The sequence below is a fragment of the Leuciscus leuciscus genome (genome assembly GCF_965113295.1).
Source record: "Leuciscus leuciscus genome assembly, chromosome: 3".
Lineage (NCBI taxonomy): Eukaryota > Metazoa > Chordata > Actinopteri > Cypriniformes > Leuciscidae > Leuciscus > Leuciscus leuciscus.
This window is the reverse complement of record NC_138727.1, coordinates 34693641-34714384: the sequence shown is the minus strand read 5'-3', so window position 1 is coordinate 34714384 and position 20744 is coordinate 34693641. Positions and strand designations below refer to the sequence as shown.

The 20744-nt window shown below is 36.7% G+C and overlaps 1 protein-coding gene and 1 long non-coding RNA gene across 3 annotated transcripts; one reads left to right on the top strand and one right to left on the bottom strand.

The window, feature by feature from the left end:
• Positions 1–1855: 1855 nt before the first annotated feature.
• Positions 1856–20412, bottom strand: cracdlb (cracd like b). 2 transcript variants are annotated; one of them, XM_082163473.1, is made up of 12 exons: positions 20331–20412; positions 15761–15872; positions 11980–12037; positions 11481–11637; positions 9596–9725; positions 9259–9420; positions 9076–9144; positions 8718–8942; positions 5063–6263; positions 3216–3541; positions 2473–2575; positions 1856–2378 (listed from the first exon to the last, which is right to left on the bottom strand). In XM_082163473.1, exons 3-12 carry the CDS (start codon positions 12026–12028, stop codon positions 2215–2217), a joined length of 2586 nt encoding a protein of 861 aa, XP_082019599.1. In that variant the 5' UTR covers positions 12029–12037; positions 15761–15872; positions 20331–20412; the 3' UTR covers positions 1856–2214. The 2 variants fall into 2 exon arrangements, with proteins under 2 accessions (XP_082019599.1, XP_082019600.1); XM_082163474.1 differs by having other exon boundaries at positions 8718–8927.
• LOC309494214 lies at positions 7066–8393 on the top strand. Its single transcript, XR_014204254.1, has 2 exons — positions 7066–7789; positions 8217–8393. It is a non-coding gene; the product is annotated as an uncharacterized lncRNA (long non-coding RNA).
• Positions 20413–20744: the final 332 nt, after the last annotated feature.

Sequence of the window (20744 nt, the reverse complement as noted above, 5' to 3'; positions counted from 1 at the left end):
GAATTTGATCATTTAACATGAATGTCCGTTGGGGGCTGTTATTTCTTCAGCTTTTTGAACGTATGATAAAGACATGATTGGCTATCAATTTTATGTGGATAAAGGCATATTTTGTAGCCTACATGACTACACACTTGAGTGGAAAAAATTATATGTATGTGGCAGCAATGCGTCACCGTAGTTTTTCATAAACTTCGATTTATGAATAAAGAATTTTCCAAGCAAAATTATTAAGTTGACTATATATTGTACAGAGAAATTTGAGTCAGAAAATTAAAAGAAGATATCAAAATTAGATAAATGTAGGCTATGTTTGAGCCATGTTGTCCATTAATGAAACATTGGCTATATCATTCCACAGAGAAGAGCTATGTGAGCAATTATAGAATGGTCTAACGTTTCCGTTTCCATAAAGCAAAAGCTGCATTTTTCGTCTACGGTATAAATTTTTAGATAATCTTGTTACAGGGGTAATAATGGTAAATAATTTTAAATGATATTTCTTTTACTTTGTTTGTAATTAAAAATGTATGTGGGTTACTCCATGCTCTACTCCAATTAATATTTTCATACAAGGGCCATTTGTATCTGGAGGCAGGGATAGATTTTGCAAATAAAATATTTTTTATTACTTTGTTGTTAACTTTTCTGTCTAGAAAAGATAGACCATTTATTTAAAAACACTGCTGTAGAAAGACCAACAAGTTAGAGCCTGTTTATGGAATATTCGCTTCTTTTTTGATGACAAATTTAAAATTAAGATAGGCTTTAATATTAAACAAAAATTCACTTTAAAGAAAAGCTTCCTACAAAACAAAACAAAAATCATGTCTCCCGATAGGCTATAGCCTATTGCAAATCCAATCTTACTCATGCTATTCACTTTTCGTTATCAACATGGGAAAAATAACATTATATTGGGACGACGTGTGTATCAGGCGTCTTATTAGGCGACGTACTGAGGGACGACGTGTGTATCAGGCGTCTTATTAGGCGACGTGCCTGGTTCAGACGTTATGATTTTTTATACATTTCTCACGTACGCCGTCGCCACGTCGCCGTAAGGTATACGTTACTACTGTGACGCCGCCGTGACGTCGCCGCCGGTCTGTCGTCTGACGTCTCTATCAATCCCATTCAAAAATAGACACGGACTGACGGCGACGGAAGGGTAGACTGCTCCTTCGCCTTCTTCAGGGTAGACTTAGAAAAGGCATGATCTACCCGCCATATTATTAACTTCAGCCCTCACTCACTTTCTTCATCTTCGTTATATCGCTCGCCGTCAGACACAATAACGCCTCAATACAATGCCCGACTTCAAACAGCCTGACGGATCCACTCCTTATTTTCAACTCACCTTCTTCTTTTGCTTCTCTTTTGTATATTCTTAATTTGAGCTGTCTTTACACCAAGGTTTTTTCTTTTTCTCTTCCAGGCCTGCTCCCAGTTCGAGAGCTTTCGTAAAGTTCATCATTAGCTTGATGATTACACATTTATATTATTTATTATGTGTAAAAAAAAATTATATTGTATTTATGTGTATTTATATAAAAAAAGGTCAGAATAAGAGTTGGTGAAATGTGGAAAAAATATGAAAAGAATGTTGAGAATCACTAATTATCTATATTCACTTTAACTAATTGCCACGTGTAATCCTAATTTGAATGGAATATGAACATGCCATGGATTAATATTTTACACTTTTGTAGTCAGGGTGTGATGTATCCACCAGAGGGCAGTGTATCCATCATGTTCTCATGGAGTAAGGCAAGTTTGTATTGATGTAATATTGCATTTTATGAATGCCACTTTGATATATTGTTATATAATGCAATACCATTGACTCACTGTATCTACTAAGCATAGTAGTCACTGTTTAAGTTTATTATCTCTGTATCGGGAATCAGCTGTTTTAATGTAACATAGCCTACTATAAAAACGTGGACAAACTATAGATATACATGTTCTTCATTCATAATTACTATGTAAATAACAATGCTTGATTAATTACAAACATTTCTGTAAATCTGTTGAGTTACATCTTACTAATGCAAATTAGTTACAATTATACAATATATTAGCATACAAGAGATAACAATTCATCACTCACTCAATCTCACGCACACAGCTATACATTCATTCGCTGTAACATTGGGTATTGCATCACTTCATAAGTCCATCACTGAATGTCTCTGGTCGATTGTCTCGTCTTCATTCTAAAGTTTTGTCACTCCATGCTAAAGACTTCCTCTTGGCGAGCTCCATCCAGGACGGCTGAGCTCCATCTGACCGTGGCTGTTGCTGCTGAGAGACGTCTGGTGGCGATGATGATGATGATGCTGATGTTGCTGGAAGCTCAGATGTGACGGTAAGTGCTATTGCAGAGGAACACGGAGATGCACATCAACGTCTACATCAAATGATGAAGCTCTGAAGAACAGCAAAATGACAGTCAAAGCAGTGGCTTACTTTCTGTGTTAGGTGGGACGGGTTTTGCGTTCCCATCCATCTTGTTGGCGGCTGCTGCTCTCTTTGTGGTGTAATCGTCTGGTGTACAGTTCCTACCATTGTCCTGCAAAGAGTAAAGAAATAATTCAATTATATTGGATGCATCTTAATGACCTTTAATTTAGAGACTACACAGAATAATATAATCTATACTTTATATTTTTTCATTTATATGCATTTCATTTAATTAATATGTGTGTGTGTGTGTGTATATATATATATATATACACACACACACACACACACACATATATATATATATATATATATATATATATATGTGTGTGTGTGTGTATATATAATATATATACACACATTTAAAAAAAATTATTTCAGTTAATATATATCTAGCATCTATAAAGATGTGTAGATATACATTTAATATTATTTATCTACATTATATATATATATGAATAATCAGAATATTTAAATATAGATCATATTAAATATTCTGTGTAGTCTCTCGGTTAAACTAAATAATATTTTCTTTCAGTTAGCATTCATGAGGGATAGATTGATATATTTTTATTTGTGCATTGCATTGTATTCTAGGTTTAAAGGAATTGTTTGTAAACTCAATGGAATATGTCCTATCAGAATATTACCAATATCTTTTAATTTTTTCCTTAATTTTTACATTTTTCAGTATATATATATAGAGAGAGAGAGAGAGAGATGTGTTCTGTTCTCTCCAGCCATGTTACCTGCTTGTCTTTTGTTCCACTAAGTGCTGGTTTAGTAGTAGGTCTCTGTGAGGCCGGCTGAATTGGTGTGTTCAGTGTGTGCTGTGTTTTCAGAGGATGAAGCGTGGCGGTGGTTAGTGGTTGTGTTTTAGGCTGTACGGATGGTTTGGGAGGCTGTGCAGGAGGTGCTGGTGGAGGTGAAGGGTGGACTGGTGAGTGATTTGTGGCCAGTCTGCTGGAGAATGGCTGGTAAGCCCTGGTCTTCTCTCTGGCTAGACTCTTCCATCCTGGCTCAGGCACAGATTCTTTAGTTGCTCCTGATGTATTCTGGATAGATGGTCTTCTAGCTGTAAAAAAAAAACAACTCAATTTTAGAAAGAATTAAATTGTACATTTAACTTGGTTTCCTGTGTTATGAAATGACTCAATAATAATTTTTACTTCTTTTGATAAATTTTGATTGACACTGCTGTGCAGTTATTTTGTTTTTCCACGGCAGTCTATTATTTTGGTATTAACAATCTCAGATTGTTTTTATGTTTTTTGTTTTTTTTTATATAAAGTTTAATATATAGTTTTATATTACTGTCAGATTACAAATAGCAAAGAAAAAGTCAGAATGGTATTTATCTGGGAACACAATTTTAGTTTTAATTTTAATTGTAATAATAATTTCAATTAGTTTTTATTCTTATATTTTATGTTTTCATTTTGATTTTAGTAAAAAGTACATCAAGTAAAACTAAATGAAAATGAGAAAGGTTGCTTTGGCAACTAGCTGAGAGTTTTTATATATATTTTTTTATATATACAAAATTTTTTTTTAAGTAACATTTTTTTATTTTTTTTTATTTAATGTGCCCCTATTATGCTATATTAAAGGTTCCTCATTTTGTTTTGGAGGTTTCCTACAATCGGTTTACCTGCATCCAAGGTCAAAAAAACATAATTTAACATTTCTCATAATATACATTTCACATCACCTCATTTCTCAAAGAGTTTGAAAACTTTGAAAAGTTTTTTTGAAAAGTTTGTTCTAAGATTCAGTCTCTATAAACCCCTCCTTTCTAAGAGCTACTCCGCTCTGATTGGTCAGATGGCCCAGTCTGTTATGATTGGTCTACTCTGCTCTGATTGGTCAGATGGTTCAGTCTGTTATGATTGGTCTACTCTGCTCTGATTGGTCGGATGGCCCAGTCTGTTATGATTGGTCTACTCTGCTCTGATTGGTCAGATGGCCCAGTCTGTTATGATTGGTCTACTCTGCTCTGATTGGTCAGATGGCCCAGTCTGTTATGATTGGTCTACTCTGCTCTGATTGGTCAGATGGCCCAGTCTGTTGTGATTGGTCTACTCTGCTCTGATTGGTCATATGGTTCAGTCTGTTATGATTGGTCTACTCTGCTCTGATTGGTCAGATGGCCCAGTCTGTTGAGCCTCAAACATTTTTCGCGGGCAGCCAGTGAAGACTATAAGCGGGCATTATGCAAATTTGTTACATTACTTTGTAGGTATGTAACAGGAGTGAGACTGCAATTGCTGATGACTCGTTTTAGCAGTTCAGAATCGATTCTTTTTTTTAGGAGACAATAACTTTATTTGAGTGCACTTTGATCTTTAAAACTTTACAGACATTTGTACAGACAACTGTACTAGTACTACACACTAAATGAAAGGTAATATTCAAAAAAGCATAATAGGGGCACTTTAACTATAATAACCCTATTTCAAATATCCAGTTCCTTTTATATTTAGTTTAATTTTATGACCATTTTCTTGAACAAAAAAAATATCGATTGAACCAATTCAACAAACAGATACCATATATTATATAGTTCAACAGAAAGAAGAAAGACATTTACACTCACTGTCTTGGGCAGAGGGCTGAAACTCCAGGCTCTGTGAATCTTGTTTTTTGGGAACACACTGTTTACTCTTTGAATTGCCATCACACGTATTTCTGAAGGTTTCTGCTTTCCCAGCATGCTCTTCTGAGTCAGCTAGCACTGCATTAGACTCTAAACTGTACCGTTTGGTTTCATCTTTAATTTTGGAAACCTCAGAGCGATATTTCAGCGACAGAGAGGTTGTGCGGAGCTGCACCCCAAAAGTATTCTTCTGTTTTCTGTCTTCAGGTTCCTCTAGTTTCTCTGTTTCCACGTGTTCTGTAGCAATATCAGTCTTAAGATTGGTTCCTGTTGTTGGTTTGGACATAATAGGAGGCGTTACTTCTCTACGGAAACTCTTTGTGTCTTGTGTTTGATGGAGGAGATTCTGAGACTCTATTGGTTTAGTTTCTCTTGCTTCATCTTTCTGTGGCTCTAGGTTGGGTTTGTTGGATTGAATCTTGATTCCTGGAGTACCTTTCAAATGCCCCTCATTCTGCTTTGTCACAGTCTCACTTGTTGTTTTGGAGTGATGCTTTACAGATGCAATGAAAGGTTTTGTTGAGGCCTCCATGGCTCCTTTTGGAGGCGTAGGGCTCATTTCCATTATTGGATTTTTGATGCGAGGCAGAGGTACAGGAATTTGTCTAAATGATGCTTCCTCCTGGGGGCTTTCCTTTGTATTTGTTCCACACACAAGATTCTCACTCGTCTGAATCTGGATATCATTCGGATCATGTCTCTGGATAGGTGAATGGGCTCTTATTGACTCTATTGCTCTTGATGGTTGTGTAGATTCTGGAAGTCCTGATGGTGACGGTGGACCCGAGGAGCTTGAGGTCAAGCCAAAGGACATGGGCTGCAAATAAAGAGGATTTGTGGTGACTTTGCCCTCAGATTCAGGAGACGCTTCCGACTTTAGGATTTCAACACCCAGAGATGGGAAATTAATTTCAGTTTTGTTGGGGTTCTCCTCCTGGTTCTGCACTGACTTTGCAGGAGATGTCTCTGCAGGTTCTGGAGAGATGGGCTTCTCTATTAGGTCTGAAGACGGAGAGGAAGACAAACGACGTTGCTCTGTCTCTGTGAATGTCATGGTGCCATCATCATCATCATCCTCCTCAGACAGAACGTTGTCCAGATCACTGATGCTTTCTGAACGATACCTGGGAGAAAGAGATACCTGGAAAAGAGAGATCAAAATATCTTCAATTTTTTATGTTTAAACCAACCGTTTAGTAATAATTAAGTATTCATTACTTTTTGCAGATTTCAGTTATCAGTGATTTTCATCTACTATTTCTATTTTATTTCAATTAATGAAAACCTTTAGGAGTTTTAGTTAACACCCTTTTGAAAATAAAATCCTACTTTAAAGGGTTTTTTTTTTAAATGGCAAAATAATTGTATAACTTTAGTTTAGTTACATAAAGAATAAAATGAACACATATATGTAAATAAAATAATTCTAAATCAATAAAATAAGCACTTCCAGTGTCCACACTGCCATTGATTACAATGAGAGGAATCTAGTTTTTTAACACATCCGGTGTAATGTTGTCACATTAATTCTATTTAAACTAATTTATGCTCTTTAAATCTATTTATACATACAGCTTGATGTGAAGCTGAGGCATATACACTCTAAAAACTCCTGGGTTATTTCTTCAACCCATTTTCTGGGTTATTTGTGTTGGGTTAAAATTATGGGTTATTTTTTCAGAGAGTAACCATTTTCTGGGTTATAGGGCTAATATTTTGACCCAATTTATGGGTTGTTTGGGTTTCTGGGTTATTTTTCAAAGAGTAACCCATGTTCTGGGTTATAGGGTTGGCTTTCTCTCTCTCTCTCTCTCTCTCTCTCTCTCTCTCTCTCTCTCTCGCAGTTTTCTCACAACAGTCGTTTGAAATAACCGTCGCTTCGCGCTCAATCCGTTTTGGCCTGTGCTTCATCGGTGCAACTTCATCTATATTCAAGGTAAGAGAGTATTTTCAGTGTTGATGTAATGTTAACTTTTCTGTGTCCATGTCCCTGTTGCTAGTTTAGCACCATTTGCAAAAAAAAAATACAAAAAAAAATACGTTGCTACGTTGAGACTAGCGTTAGCCGTGGTAATTCTGTGGTTGGCATGTAGCCGCGGCTATCACCACAACATCTAGGTCTAGGACAACTCGAGCTAACGTTATCGCACACCGGACGCGATTTTGAACACGGTCCTGAGCCGTTGCTGGGTGCCGCGGACAGACCGCCGGTGTGTGTGTGTGTGTGTGTGTGTGTGTGTGTGTGTGTGTGTGTGTGTGTCCGTTACACTCATAGAGAATAATGTGTTCGAATTTTAAAGACGCGGCGCTGCGCTTCGCGTCCGGTGTGCGAGCCCCTTGAGAGAGTGCACGTCCCGGTGAGCGATACCTCGAGTTGTCCTAGACGCGACGCGGCGCTTCTCGTCCGGTGTGCGAGCCCCATAGCCGCGGCTACAGAGCGACGAGGCAACACAATAGTTGAGTTATGTTTACCAGCTGTGCCGTGCTTATCATATTATACAGTGCTCTACTGGCTGAAGTAGTTAGAGTTAAAGAAGCGGGTCAAGTCTTCAAATTGTTGCTAACCTCTATATTGCTATGTTTTCTCCAGGTCATTTTGAATGGACAGTTTTGTCGCTGATAAGCTAACTGAGTGGCAGCTGTCTGAGCTGACAGAGAATTTTAGAGGTGAGCATTTTACTCTTATTGCCCTTATATCATCTCTCTATACCTAAATTTTTATTTTTTTTATAATACTTAAATGTGTCAGTGCAAGATTTTGTGAAAGTCACAACTTCTTCGACAGTGGGGTATGTACAACCCTAAAATATTATTGTGCCTTGTCTTTAAGCTGTTATGCATAAGAATGGGCTGTCATTACACTTTTTAATGAAAGAAAATATGTCATTCACACAAAATGGGTAATGTTAATGCTGCAAAAGAACCACATTAGTTAACTAGCAATTTGGGCCATGTAAAAAAAAAAAAAAAAGCCACTGCATTACCTTAAAAGTGATTATTTGTTAGCTTGATAATGAAAGAGTGTCTGGTGAGTGGTTCACAATTGTCTCGACTTATTAACAATACTCATGTTGTCTTGTTTTCTGTCTTTCAGATAGACGAGGAGGCATTTCTTCTCTTTGATGAGGACACTATCAAAAATCTTGTCCCCAAAGTTGGCCCCAGGCTTAAATTCCTGAGGCTCTTCTGAGAATTGTTGTTTATTTTTCTATTTTTTATTTCTAATATTGTTATTACAGTGTGACCTAAAATAAATATGAAAATAAACATGTCCAAGTGTGTGTTTTTTCTTATAGATTTTTATTTAATGCAATAAAAATGTAAAAGTGCTTGAAGTGTGTAATATAATGTAAAACAAAGTTTTAGGTTATTTTTGACCCAACTCCTGGGTTAAAAAATGATCAACTAATTTTTGGGTTATTTCTACCCAGATGTTGGGGTTTTTAAACCCAACATTTGGGTCAGGTATTTAACCCATAATTTGGGTCAAAAAGCATAACCCAATTTTCTGAGTTGAAATAACCCATAAATTAGTTGGTCCCTTTTTAACCCAGGAGTTTTTAGAGTGTACATTGCATCACCCTCACTGTCTTACCGTTGGCACTCTGTTTCCCCTTGTGCTGGCTCTTTGTTTCCTCGGTTTGACTGACATGCGATGACGGGCAGCCGAGTTATCCAAACTGGCCATGTAACATGCAGGGCTACTGAAGTCAACTCCTGAAGTGGGTGTGGTCGAGGCGGAGGTGGGGGAGATGATTGGCTGAGGGGACAGTTTGGAGACTGGGGATAGAGGCCTTGATGATGGCTGGAAAGGATCACCCTGAGTGAGATAATATTTACCATCAAATAATGTATATATGCCAAATTTTTCTTTGTAAATGTTTATTCGCAAAGATTGTTTTGAATAATGCGGTGTGTCAATATTACGTATTATTATTATTCATGAATATTACCTGTTCTTCTTCTTCACTTCCCGTTCCTGCTAAACTCAGAGAGCTCAGATGTTTCTGAGATTCGGGAAACTGTAAGAAAAATGGCATTTGGATTCCATTAATAAGGTCAAAGTTAAAGTAGTAGCAAATGTCTCTGTTATGTTTTAAGTGTACCTAAACTTTCCATCTCTATTGTTCTGTTACCTTGTAAACGGCTCTATGCTTCACTCGCTCGTGGAAGGACGTCTCCGGTGGACTGCACGGTAAACCATCATCCTCTGAAGTGGTTCCTGAGTCCTCTGTGCGTTTGCCAGGAATCAACATTGGAGGAGGACCTAGATGTAAGTTCTGTTGCTGTAGTTTCAACTGCCGGAACAAAATATAAACCACTTGCTATTTAATGAACCCCGGCCTCACTCAAATTAAAGTTGAGCAAAGCACACTGCTGTAGCACAATAAGAGTAGTTCAAATGATCTGCTGTCTTTTTCTAACAAAAACATTTGCAAGCTGTTGGTTTCTCCACAAGGAACATTCCCTTACTTGTAAGGCCTTAATTTTGCCATGAACGTTCTCTTGTGAAAGAACGCGTGTCGGTTCTGTGGACTGGGTCTGATCGGTAAAGAAGATGCTATCGTGAGACATCGCCCTGGAGCTCAGACACTGCGGGTACCTGCGGATCAGATTCAATAGGTTCATTTTTATAGTTTAGTTTCAGTAGAATATCTGTACTAAAACATCAGTACAATGAAAATCATATTTCATATGTTACAAAAACAGCCTTTTTCCACCTTAGAAACATTGCTAAGCTACGTAATATGCTATCGGTTTCTGATGCAGAAAAGTTAGTTCATGCATTCATGACCTCGAGACTGGATTACTGTAATGCTTTATTAGCTGGTTGTCCTGCATCCTCAATAAACAAGCTACAGTTAGTCCAAAATGCCGCCGCTAGAGTTCTTACGAGATCAAGAAAATATGATCATATAACACCGATTTTATCATCACTGCATTGGTTACTTATAAAGTTCTGTATTAATTACAAGGTATTGCTACTGACTTATAAAGCCCTAAACGGCTTAGCTCCAGTCTATTTAACGGATCTTCTATCGCCCTATAATCCATCGCGCTCTTTAAGATCACTAAATTCAAGGCTTTTGGTCATACCTAGGATATCCAGAACCACCAAAGGAGGGAGAGCATTTTCACATTTGGCTCCAAAACTCTGGAATAGTCTTCCTGATACTGTTCGTTGCTCAGACTCGCTCTCCCAGTTTAAAACTAGATTAAAGTCGCATCTCTTCAGCCAGGCATTCATATAATCCTATACAGTTCAAACTACAATCCGGCCTCTAGCACATAAATGCCAGAGGAGAACTGGCCCCCGACTGAGCCTGGGTTCTCCCAAGGTTTTTTTCTCTCCATTAGGTCACCTGATGGAGTTTTAGGACACCATTAGGTCACTTGATGGAGTTTTTCGGTTCCTTGCCACTGTTGCCTTTGGCTTGCTCAGTTGGGGATATTTTGGAGATATTTAATTTAATTTTATCAATTAATAAATTCCTCTTGAAACAAACTTTGTTGTATTATTTTAATTTAATACTGTGAAGCTGCTTTGATACAATCTGTATTGTGAAAAGCGCTATACAAATATACTTGACTTGACTTGACAATATCTGTATAATAACATAGATATTGTACTTAATGTTTTTATTGGTTATATGAAATAGTATATATTCTATATATTGTACCATTGTTGTACTATCTATCTATATATATATATATATATATTAGGTTTTATACATGCATACACCCCCACACAGTACAGTGCAATATAGTGTACAAATAACCAATTTAATCAGATTAGTAAACCAGCAGGACAGCTCTTTGATGTTAAAGTGCCCTTATTATGCTGTTTTGAAGGTTCCTAATTTTGTTTTGAATGTCTTCTACAATAGATTTACATGCATCCAAGGTTGAAATAAAAAATAACTGTCTGAAGCTTACTCTGCTCTGATTGGTCAGATGGCCCAGTCTGTTGTGAAACGCCCATTACCATATCTGAATTTTAGCTCCTGATCTATAAATCCCAGTCTGAGTCCTCATTCTTTGGAAGTGCATGCAAAGTGGATTTGCTTTGGCAGCACAGAAAACAGTGTCTTCTCGACATGTGAATAACATGAACCAAATGATGTTCGAGGGCAGCCAATACAGACCATAGGCTGGCATTATGCACTGGCATATTTTTTTTTTAAACCTACGTAAGTTCGTGTAGGAAATAAGACTGGAATTACTGATGACTCGATATAGGTAATAACCTACACATTAACATTTATTGTGAACTTTGCAGACCTTATACATTCACAAACAGCTATATTATACACAACATGAAAGAATAAGCATAATATTCGACATTTAAGCGACTTACGAAAACTCGTCTTCAGAGTCGTAGCCTTCCCTTATGCCCTCTGGAGCAGTGATGTCACTAGCGGACTGGCTTTGCTTAATCAGCCCTTCGTTTTCCTTTTTCTTCAGTTTCCCAAAGAGACGCGTCTTCAGCTGCTTAAAACGGGACTTCTTCCTTCCTGTTGAAGAGACCAGGAGTAAGAAAGATTGATTTGCATGAATCTCCAGAAACAGAGATTAATGATGTCATGAGAAGATCTGTTTGTAAAGTAAGGTCAGATTTGGTTCTGTCTGATTTTATTTTTATTATTATTAATTATGTGTTCAATATTGGTGTCTTCTATTATAAGGCTACTGGGTTACAGTGATTTAACTGTGGTTAAGGGAGTTTTAGACACTTAATGTTGTGTCTAAAAATAGCCCTTAAACGTAGTAAAATCACTAATGCATGTATTTCTCATTAATAAATCCTTAAAAATAAAATGTGTGAATGTATTCAAATCAGGAATTCGAACACAAACCTGTGAGTTCCTCTCCATTTTTGTCCATTTCTCCAGGGCCGGATTCCATGTTTTTAATCTGTTGATCCACAAAAGAAGAGAAAATCATATGACAAAAAAAAAAGCGTATACATCTCAGTGTGTGCAGACTGAAGTAATGGAATTACGAACAAGACTTTAAATAGAAACTGTGAGGAAGAGTGTCTTGTTTACAGCAGTAAAAATCAGCTGATCACGGTTAACTGATGCACTCTGTTTGCACTTTAGTACATCATTTCCTGTGTTCAAAGGTGATGAGCCCTGGTCTAAGCATTTGTTAGAATCCTCAATGTCCTAATAAGGAAAGAGCTGCTCCTTTTTTTCCAGTTTAAAAGTTCTTCATACAGAGTCAATAGCTGAATCTACTACTTTTAAAAGATAAGGTAAATGGAATGTAATTGTGCACTACTACATCTTATAACCCAGATTATTGCTCACAAGTTTGATGACGTACATGTAAAGACAGAGAGTCATGTGCTGGTCTCTTTGCTTTTATATTGGCAAACTGGATGACGCCCAGCATCTGCTTTCATCCTCTTTGGCGTGTCTGACTGTCAAACCACAGTTTGTGCAAACATCTCCTGTGTCTTTCTATTGGTTTTGTGTTGTGATACAATCACTGGCCACTTGTAATACAGTGACTTCTAAGGGGAGAGAATAGTAGTTCACTTTGGCCAGGACACCAGTTGCTTAGCGATGCACAAGGGTGGCGCAATTTTTAGTAAACACTAGATTGTGTCTACCTGCAACCTGGGAAACCAAGCCCTTGTTCAAGCTCTCACAATTCATTAACCACGCGCTTTCTCACACACATGCCCTAAGATTTATTCTTTGGCGTGTCAGAGCATTAACATTTACTGTTCATTACACTTACAGTATTTCATTCACAGATTAGATCAATAAACTTATCAGGTGTTGATACAGTATGTGCTAGCAAAGTAGTTCTTTAGTGCATTGTTGTGCAGTTGCAACTCGCCCCTTATACCCTAGGGCTGGGACGATACACCTACCTCCCGATTCGATACTATCACGATACTTGGGTGCCGATACGATTATGTATTGCGATTATTATAATTTTTTAAGAATTGCGATTCTACACGTATTGCGATTCCATATTGCAATTGTTTTAACACTAGACCATCGGGAAAAGCTAAATCATACACTTATACAAATTGTACATGATGTATAGGATGTCATATTTACAAAAACAAATCATCACATCTTTCTGACTGTTATTTCAGAAGTAGCATATAGTACTACATTCTCTTTAATAAATGATTCAATAACAAATACATTTTTTAACAGTCACTTGTCGCCACTTAGTGGCGAAACAATGTAATCGATAAATGCGTTATTTTAAGTACCAAGTTTCTATCAAAAGCTGATTTTGATTGTAGACATCAGTGTTCATATTTGAACTTTACATTTTTATCCAAGTACTTCTATGATAATTTTAACTATTGCATCACAGAAATTATGATACTATGAGGTTGAAAAGACTGTTTGTGAAGCTGTTTCATGACAACTCTCTCCGGGTCAGCGGCAGCGCCAACACAGCTTTGAATTTCGCGATATGATTTTGTCAAAGTTTAAAAGACAGACGAATTGAAAGATTGCGTGGGTGTTTGAATCGAGATCATAATCTTTTAAACATGAATCGTGCAGCACTATTGTCTTATCTCTCTCAGCATTTGAGTAGCGCGAGGGCTTTTCAGTGCTTTCAGTCTCACGTCCACGCGTCCTCTTGGGATATTACGTCACTCAACACTCATAGATAACGACACATTTCATCCTCTGTTGGAATTAAAGTGGCTAACTTCTGTCAACCTCATCTAAAAGCAAGGACAAAAATAAAGCAATTGAATTTGAATTAATATCAGAAAAAAATCGATTTTAGAATAAATCGAAATTCGAAATTTTTGGGAGAAAAAAACCGATTCACCTAGCTATTGCAAATTTCGAATCGAAAATCGAAATTTGCAATAGCAAGGCGAATCGTTTTTTTTTCCCAGGCCTAATACCCTATTTGAGCACTATTTGAGTGGACAGCCATTTGTAGAGGTGTCCGAAACCAAAGTGGATGTTATCGAGTGCCCTCATGCTATCCCATAAAGCACCGCAATAACAAGTGTACAACCAATGTACGCTAAACGGCTAGAGTCTAGAGAATACCCATAACGGACTGTGAGGGTCACGCTGAATGAATTCCCACCTCTCGCCAGAAGATGGCGCCTCCATCCATTTTCCAAACCGCTGGTCCAATGTGGGTACAGCGTAATATCATGCAGGTATAAGCTCCTTTTTAATTGATTATTAAATGGTTTATTTAAGGTTTTACATAGTTTCCATAAAACAGAGTTCCAGATAAATCTTTTCATCTTACTACTGGAGCTGCCTAAGTTTGCTAAGTTTCATTATTAAACGACAAGCACAAACTGCAAAAGCGGCAGCCCTTTCGGCAGCGCACTCTGTGTCTTTTTTTATTATCCATCAGGTGGAGATTTTAAATTGTATCTCTTATAAGTAATAGCACATCTCTCCTCAACAAGCATGTGAATAATTATGCCAAATTGTAATACTTGGCATTAGTGCTTTGTTGAAATAGGTCCCTAATCCTAAGTATGATGAATAATAATAGTGATGATAACCATGCTAATGAAAACAATCATCAGTTTGTTATCATTGCTGTAACTTTATCCTGTTGTGCTCTCTGGGGTGTGTGTCTGAAACGTAGCATGAGATGGTTCTATAAAAAAACTTAATCAATTTATGTAAATGTCTGTGCACACACACCTGCTACTACTGTCCTCAGGCCTTAACCAAACAATCTAATGACAGAAATACCAATAAACCCTGTTGTCCTTGCTGTCTAATATAAAATCTTTATGCCATGTGCTTCGGAGCGTGCAGAGGAGGACAAAAGTGCTGTACATTCACTTTATGCAATATAGTGGTCAGGATTAGGATCAACACAATGGCAGATAATAGACTCTTGTTTAACCAAAAGATCAAAAATCAATGTTATGTGTAATAATAGTGGAAGGCTAGAACATCAAGGGTCGGCTTTCTTCCCGCAGGTCGTATTCAGAAATATCAATGTGTTTTGCATTTTAAGAGCCAAAATATGGCTGTATTGGCTACTGAGTAATAATGCTGAAAATTCTGCTTTGTCATCACAGGAATAAATTATATATATATAAAAAAAAAAATATATATATATATATATATATTTATTTATTTATTTAAAAATACTTATTTTATATTGTAATAATATTTCACAATGTTACTATTTTTACTGTGTTTTTGACTTAATAAATGACTTATTGAGGAACACTAAAAAAGATTCTTTCACTAAAGAAGAACTTGATATTTGAAATCGACACCCAAAAGAAACACACCCGTCCCTTCATTGCCCCACCCCCAAATTAATGAACATGCTATGCAAACGCAGGCGACTAGAAAATATTCACAAAATATTTGTTTAGGTGTTGATTGGGTGTTTATGTCAACAGCGTTTCTCAGAAATCTCTTACTGCAAGTCATTTCAACTCTTCTTTTTTTTTTTTTATCTTTCCTAGTTGAAAAGTAGTTTTTTGTATAACTTAAAAAATGGAATTGGTTAAATTATTAAGAGTTAAAGTAATGGAAAAACATGTTGTCATAACTTATTGATCATATAATATTTCTTATAGTAAAGCCCCTGAATTGGTTGTAAAAATTAAAACGAACAAAAACATTATATAGTAATTTATTCTAAACTTACCAGCAGCTTTACGTTGAGGCAGAACGTTCTCCCTCGTCTGAGAGCTTCCTTAGTTTTCTTCTGTGGCTTTTTCCGCTGTGGTCTTTAGTCCTTAGTTTTAGATCACTGACATCTGCAAATAGAGAGAGAGAGAGAGTGTGTGTGTGTGTGTGAGAGTGAGAGTGAGGGAACAAAGAGTTTGGTACTAACAGGATGTGAGCGCAGTAAATTGCCTGGGATCTTCTCATTGGTTATTTGTAGATATATCCATCGTCATTCAGTTCTTTCAATGTACTGTACTGCTAAATTACTTTCTTCACCTTCCCTATATTTGCTTACACCCTCTTGACCTGCTCAACTCTTGCATTGCAATGATCTCAAGGAAAGTCCCTTAACGATCTTTAATAAAAGCCCTTACCAAAGCATATTTTTTCCCTCTGTAGGAGTTAATAATTACAGTAGGCAAGTGGCTTTTCCCCTAAAATATTAAAGTGATAATTTGCTTAATAATTGCCCCCCCCAAAAAAATTAAAAATAAAAATCCAGTTTATTTTCTGATCTGAATACCATAAAGCATTCATAGTGGTTTATAATACGAATAGGTTGAATTAAAACCATAGGCCATTGCTTTTTACCCAACAACAAATGTCTCCTGGAGACAAAACCTTGAATATTTAACCACTGGTAAACACCACATGATAAACTGTTCATTTGTTTTACAGAATGAAAAATTAAAGGACATTTGCATCACCCATTTCGTTTACATATTTGCTAAAGTATTTAAAATGTGTATATTGTATGTTTATTATGCTATAATGTCGGTATCCCGTATTTTTACAGTGAATATATTCTAGATTCTTTACATCTTGTACATCTTTTACATCTCGTGACTGTGATGTTGCTAACTCACTTTTACTCACTTTTACACTGATTTGAAAACTCCAGCTACAGATCCATCAATGTTCAGATGCATGCAAATAAACATCCCGATCCTTTGTGTAGTTACTCGTTCTTACCACTGACTTGGCCACGGTAAATTTGATTAGAAATGTAATTTCGTTCTTTGACCCGTCACATTTAGCTCTGTGTTGACATTGAAAACTGCTGGTTTAAGTAGGCCAGGTGTGTTTTTCTGTATTTGCATATCTCTGTGGCCAACTATGTTTTGTGCACTACAACTGATTTAAAACTAAGCATAAGGCTGAGATGCTTGAGTAAAGTCCCACAAAGTGCACTCGACACAATTATCGTAAATACGAGTTGGAAATTGGTCTCTCGAGTCCTATTTATGACTGGGAAAGATAATTTTGCTACCCGAGTTTCAGAGTTGGGTGGGCTATACACTTTAAATGTATTGGGAGGAAAGTTCAGTTTAGTTTTATTCGTTTTTCCCACAACATGTCAACTCATGTGTTAGTCAGGTATAGCCTATTTATGTACATAACCATTGGATGTAAATTATATGCATTATACACATCGGAGATTAGCATTTATTTGACTTAAACACTGGAATCGTAAGCAACCTATCTAGATCTAGCGTAAGCAATGTTTAAATGGTTGCCAACAAATGGAGCGCTACATTTTATTCAAAACATGTCGTGTGTTGACAAAATATGTTCAGTACATTTTGGCTTTAATATGATTTCCCTATCAACTTGTGGTGTTCCCACTCAAAAATGACCATCCAGCAAAAAATTGCTTATAAATCTCTCGTTATGCTATATTATCACCAAATGATTTTTGATTTTTGTCAGCTTATTTTCTTTCAATTAAGGTTTTGTGTTTATTTTTCAAACTGACTGATAGTAGGCTTCATGATCTGAGCTTATATTGGTCAAAAATGACCATAGTTTAGTGTTTTAGTGTTTAGGGCCGTGTTCATAATGTTCATGTTCACATATTTACATGTGTGCTTGCAAAGATAAAGGCCTCTGACTATTTGGAGTATTACAGGCTTTCTTTTTCACAGAGATGAACTTTATCCTCAGATCCATGAGGCTTTGCGTCGCGTTGTGTCTAACAACGCCATTCAGCCGTGACTTATTCAGCCTCTCGCACATTATTGCTTACATAGAGACTGTTTAGCTTTGTGTGATATCATTTCCTTTCCATCTTGTTTGTCTCCCAGAGGTTAGCTTACGTTCAAACAGTGCAGGTGACACCGGAGGAGTTTCCCAGAAGACCTTTCCAAAAATAAGCTCTGAATCAACAACTTACACAATTAATGAATGTCAACAAGTTTTAATCCACCTTTCAGCCAGCTCATAAAGATGCTAAATGAATCCTTTAAGAGGAACCAAAGGAGGAGACAATGTAGTTGGCAACCGGTTGTTTTGACCTAATGTAACCCAACACCCTGAGACTCCACCAGAAATGTCATCTCTCTCACTCTGGCGCACTTTCTCTAGGTTTTTTCTTCTGCTTTCTTTCAGATTTGACCTTTCCTTTTCTTTTGGTATGAATGCGTCAATTCAAGGACTGCGTTTCCCAGGTGAAATGCAGTCTACGCAGTCAAGCCCATCTTTGTACATTGTACAGCATGCGATACATTCAGTTAATTCATTAACCCTTGACAAACTTTTCTTATGCTTTTTTAGGTTGCTGTGAGAAATATAATAGGATATACCCAGCTAACAACAATATGTTTTGATCATTTTCTGCTAGCATACAGTACTCTCATACATAGTTTTTTTATTATTATTTAAAGGAAATGTTCCATTTTATCACTTTACAAACATTATGGAAATATTACTTTTGAATGTTCTCTGAACTGAAGCAAGCAGTAAGTAATAATGTTTAAATTCACCATGAAATCAAGTTGGACAAATCTTTTTTTTTTGTTTTTTTTTTGAATATTGCAATATTTATTATGAATGATTTCTCTGAGCACATCATTAATTTTAAATGAATTTGCCCCTCATAATCTTTAATCAAAATAATTTCCCCTCCCTCTTACATCTCTTCTCTGATGACGTGTTTACTGGCGTGAGGGCGGAGCAACCTGTCACTCACATGAGAACAACCAATAGCAAACCACAACCAGCCAATCAATTCCCCATGGACAAAATCAAGTCCCACCCTACATTTATTCTTGTTTGAGAAGCTGTTTCACTCGGATAAACGTCACACTATAGGGAAGAAAAGACTATCACAACTTCCGTTTCATGACGACTTTACAAAACGTTAGATAGATCAAAATGTCCAACTTAAATGTTTCCATATTTTTGTGCTAAGAACATAAGCCAAAGTTCTGAGAATGTTCCCTGGGTAGCCTGTAGAGTACAAGTAGGGCACTACTGCTTTTGTGGTCACTCTATATCAGCACTTTTTTATTATATATTATTATTTATAGCCTAATATAATACTAGACCTGTAAAAGGGCAATTACACGCAAAACTGTCACATCCATAACGCCAACACAATGCCATGGTATTTAGTTGGCGTTATGGACGTGACAGTTTTTCGTGGAATTGCCCAAAACCTGTACGCTTTATTCACTCACTTTTATCCTTGAAGCTCTGCATTCATCTTTTTTCCTTTCAGGACAGTTTAGTTCTCGTTCTGCAAACATTAACTTCTCAACAGATAGAGTGACTAATCTGCTTGAACATTAACTGTGTTTTGAAGATATACCTGACCCCTCCTAAACGCTGCATTCATCCTAAACGTACTGACCTTTGGATTATAATTACTTTAACGTGAGCTAGACAGACTTCCTATCAAACATCACACACCTATTTTAATACAAGCGTAGGAGGTCAATCACAACATGATCCCTTGATAAACAGCAGGGAGCAATTCCAGCATCTGAAATGATCAATAAATATCTCTGTAGGATACTGATATGTAGTGGTACGATATACACTGCTGTAGGAAACATATATAAACAGATTAGAAAGTGGAATCACTAAATTTGAAGCCATGTACAGTAACCATGTGTCTTACAGTATAATGATCTACTATCTAATGTACCCGTGCTTAACTGAACACACTACCCTAATAACAAGTGCATCACTTGAACATGAGTCTGACGCACAGAAAGAGCTTTTGAAATCTCTGATCGCCTATTTCAAAGATTACTTTTAACCATTGATGGTGACCTTCTTAGACTTTACATCCTCTAAAAGGTTTTATCCTATCCTTTACCTTGCTTAGAGAAAGACATCTACTTTGAGAACAACATTTGCACAAAATGAAAGTTGCTTTGAAAGTTGCTAATGTCTTTACAATAGGCTACATAACAGTGCATAAGTAGGCTACTTCATGCCTGATAGATAGATAGATAGATAGATAGATAGATAGATAGATAGATAGATAGATAGATAGATAGATAGATAGATAGATAGATAGATAGATAGATAGATAGATAGATAGATAGACTGTTTCTTTTCAAGTTCAGCATCTCATCATGGTTGGAAATCGCCGTCGCAAAGATGTTTTCTTGAATTGGTTTCTTTCCAGACTGCGTCTATTTATTTTTATTTTTTTATTTTTTTTAAACAACCCACTAAACTATCATGCCTATTAGCCGCGAAGAGGATGGATATGACCAGAAAAATAACCACAGCAGCCTCATAAAAGCATGTCTTACCTCTGTGGAATGGAGATGCAGAAGCGCGCACCTGCGCTAAGATCATCAAAAACACTCGCGCAGCTCACGAGACTGAACGAAACTAGTGAGCTCACTTGATTGGCCACACCCACATGATGACGACACATGACGCGCTGAGGCGTACAGGTGCGCTTCTTCTAATGAGCTTTTCTTTCTTGCTTGTTATTTATGTTTCAACTGCAGGGATTATAAAGACGACGACTAGCATTGCCACTATCACAACAAATAACACGAAAATAGAGATAATAGACTTTTTTTAGATCGCTTTTTTTTTTTTATTCTAGAGGTCGTCTGGCGACACTGAATTAAAAAAAAAATCTATTAAAAATCAATCAAGCAGAATCCCATTTTTGTAGAAATATGCGTAAATATGGAAAATCCATTATCATCAAA

Excerpts from the sequence above, each read along its gene's own strand:
- cracdlb (XM_082163473.1), bottom strand. The coding sequence starts at position 12,028 with ATGGAATCCGGCCCTGGAGAAATGGACAAAAATGGAGAGGAACTCACA. Across the intron at positions 3,542-5,062 it reads TCAGCCCTCTGCCCAAGACA|CTAGAAGACCATCTATCCAG; the intron begins GTGAGTGTAAAT and ends TTTTTTTTACAG. Across the intron at positions 2,576-3,215 it reads GTGGAACAAAAGACAAGCAG|GACAATGGTAGGAACTGTAC; the intron begins GTAACATGGCTG and ends TACTCTTTGCAG.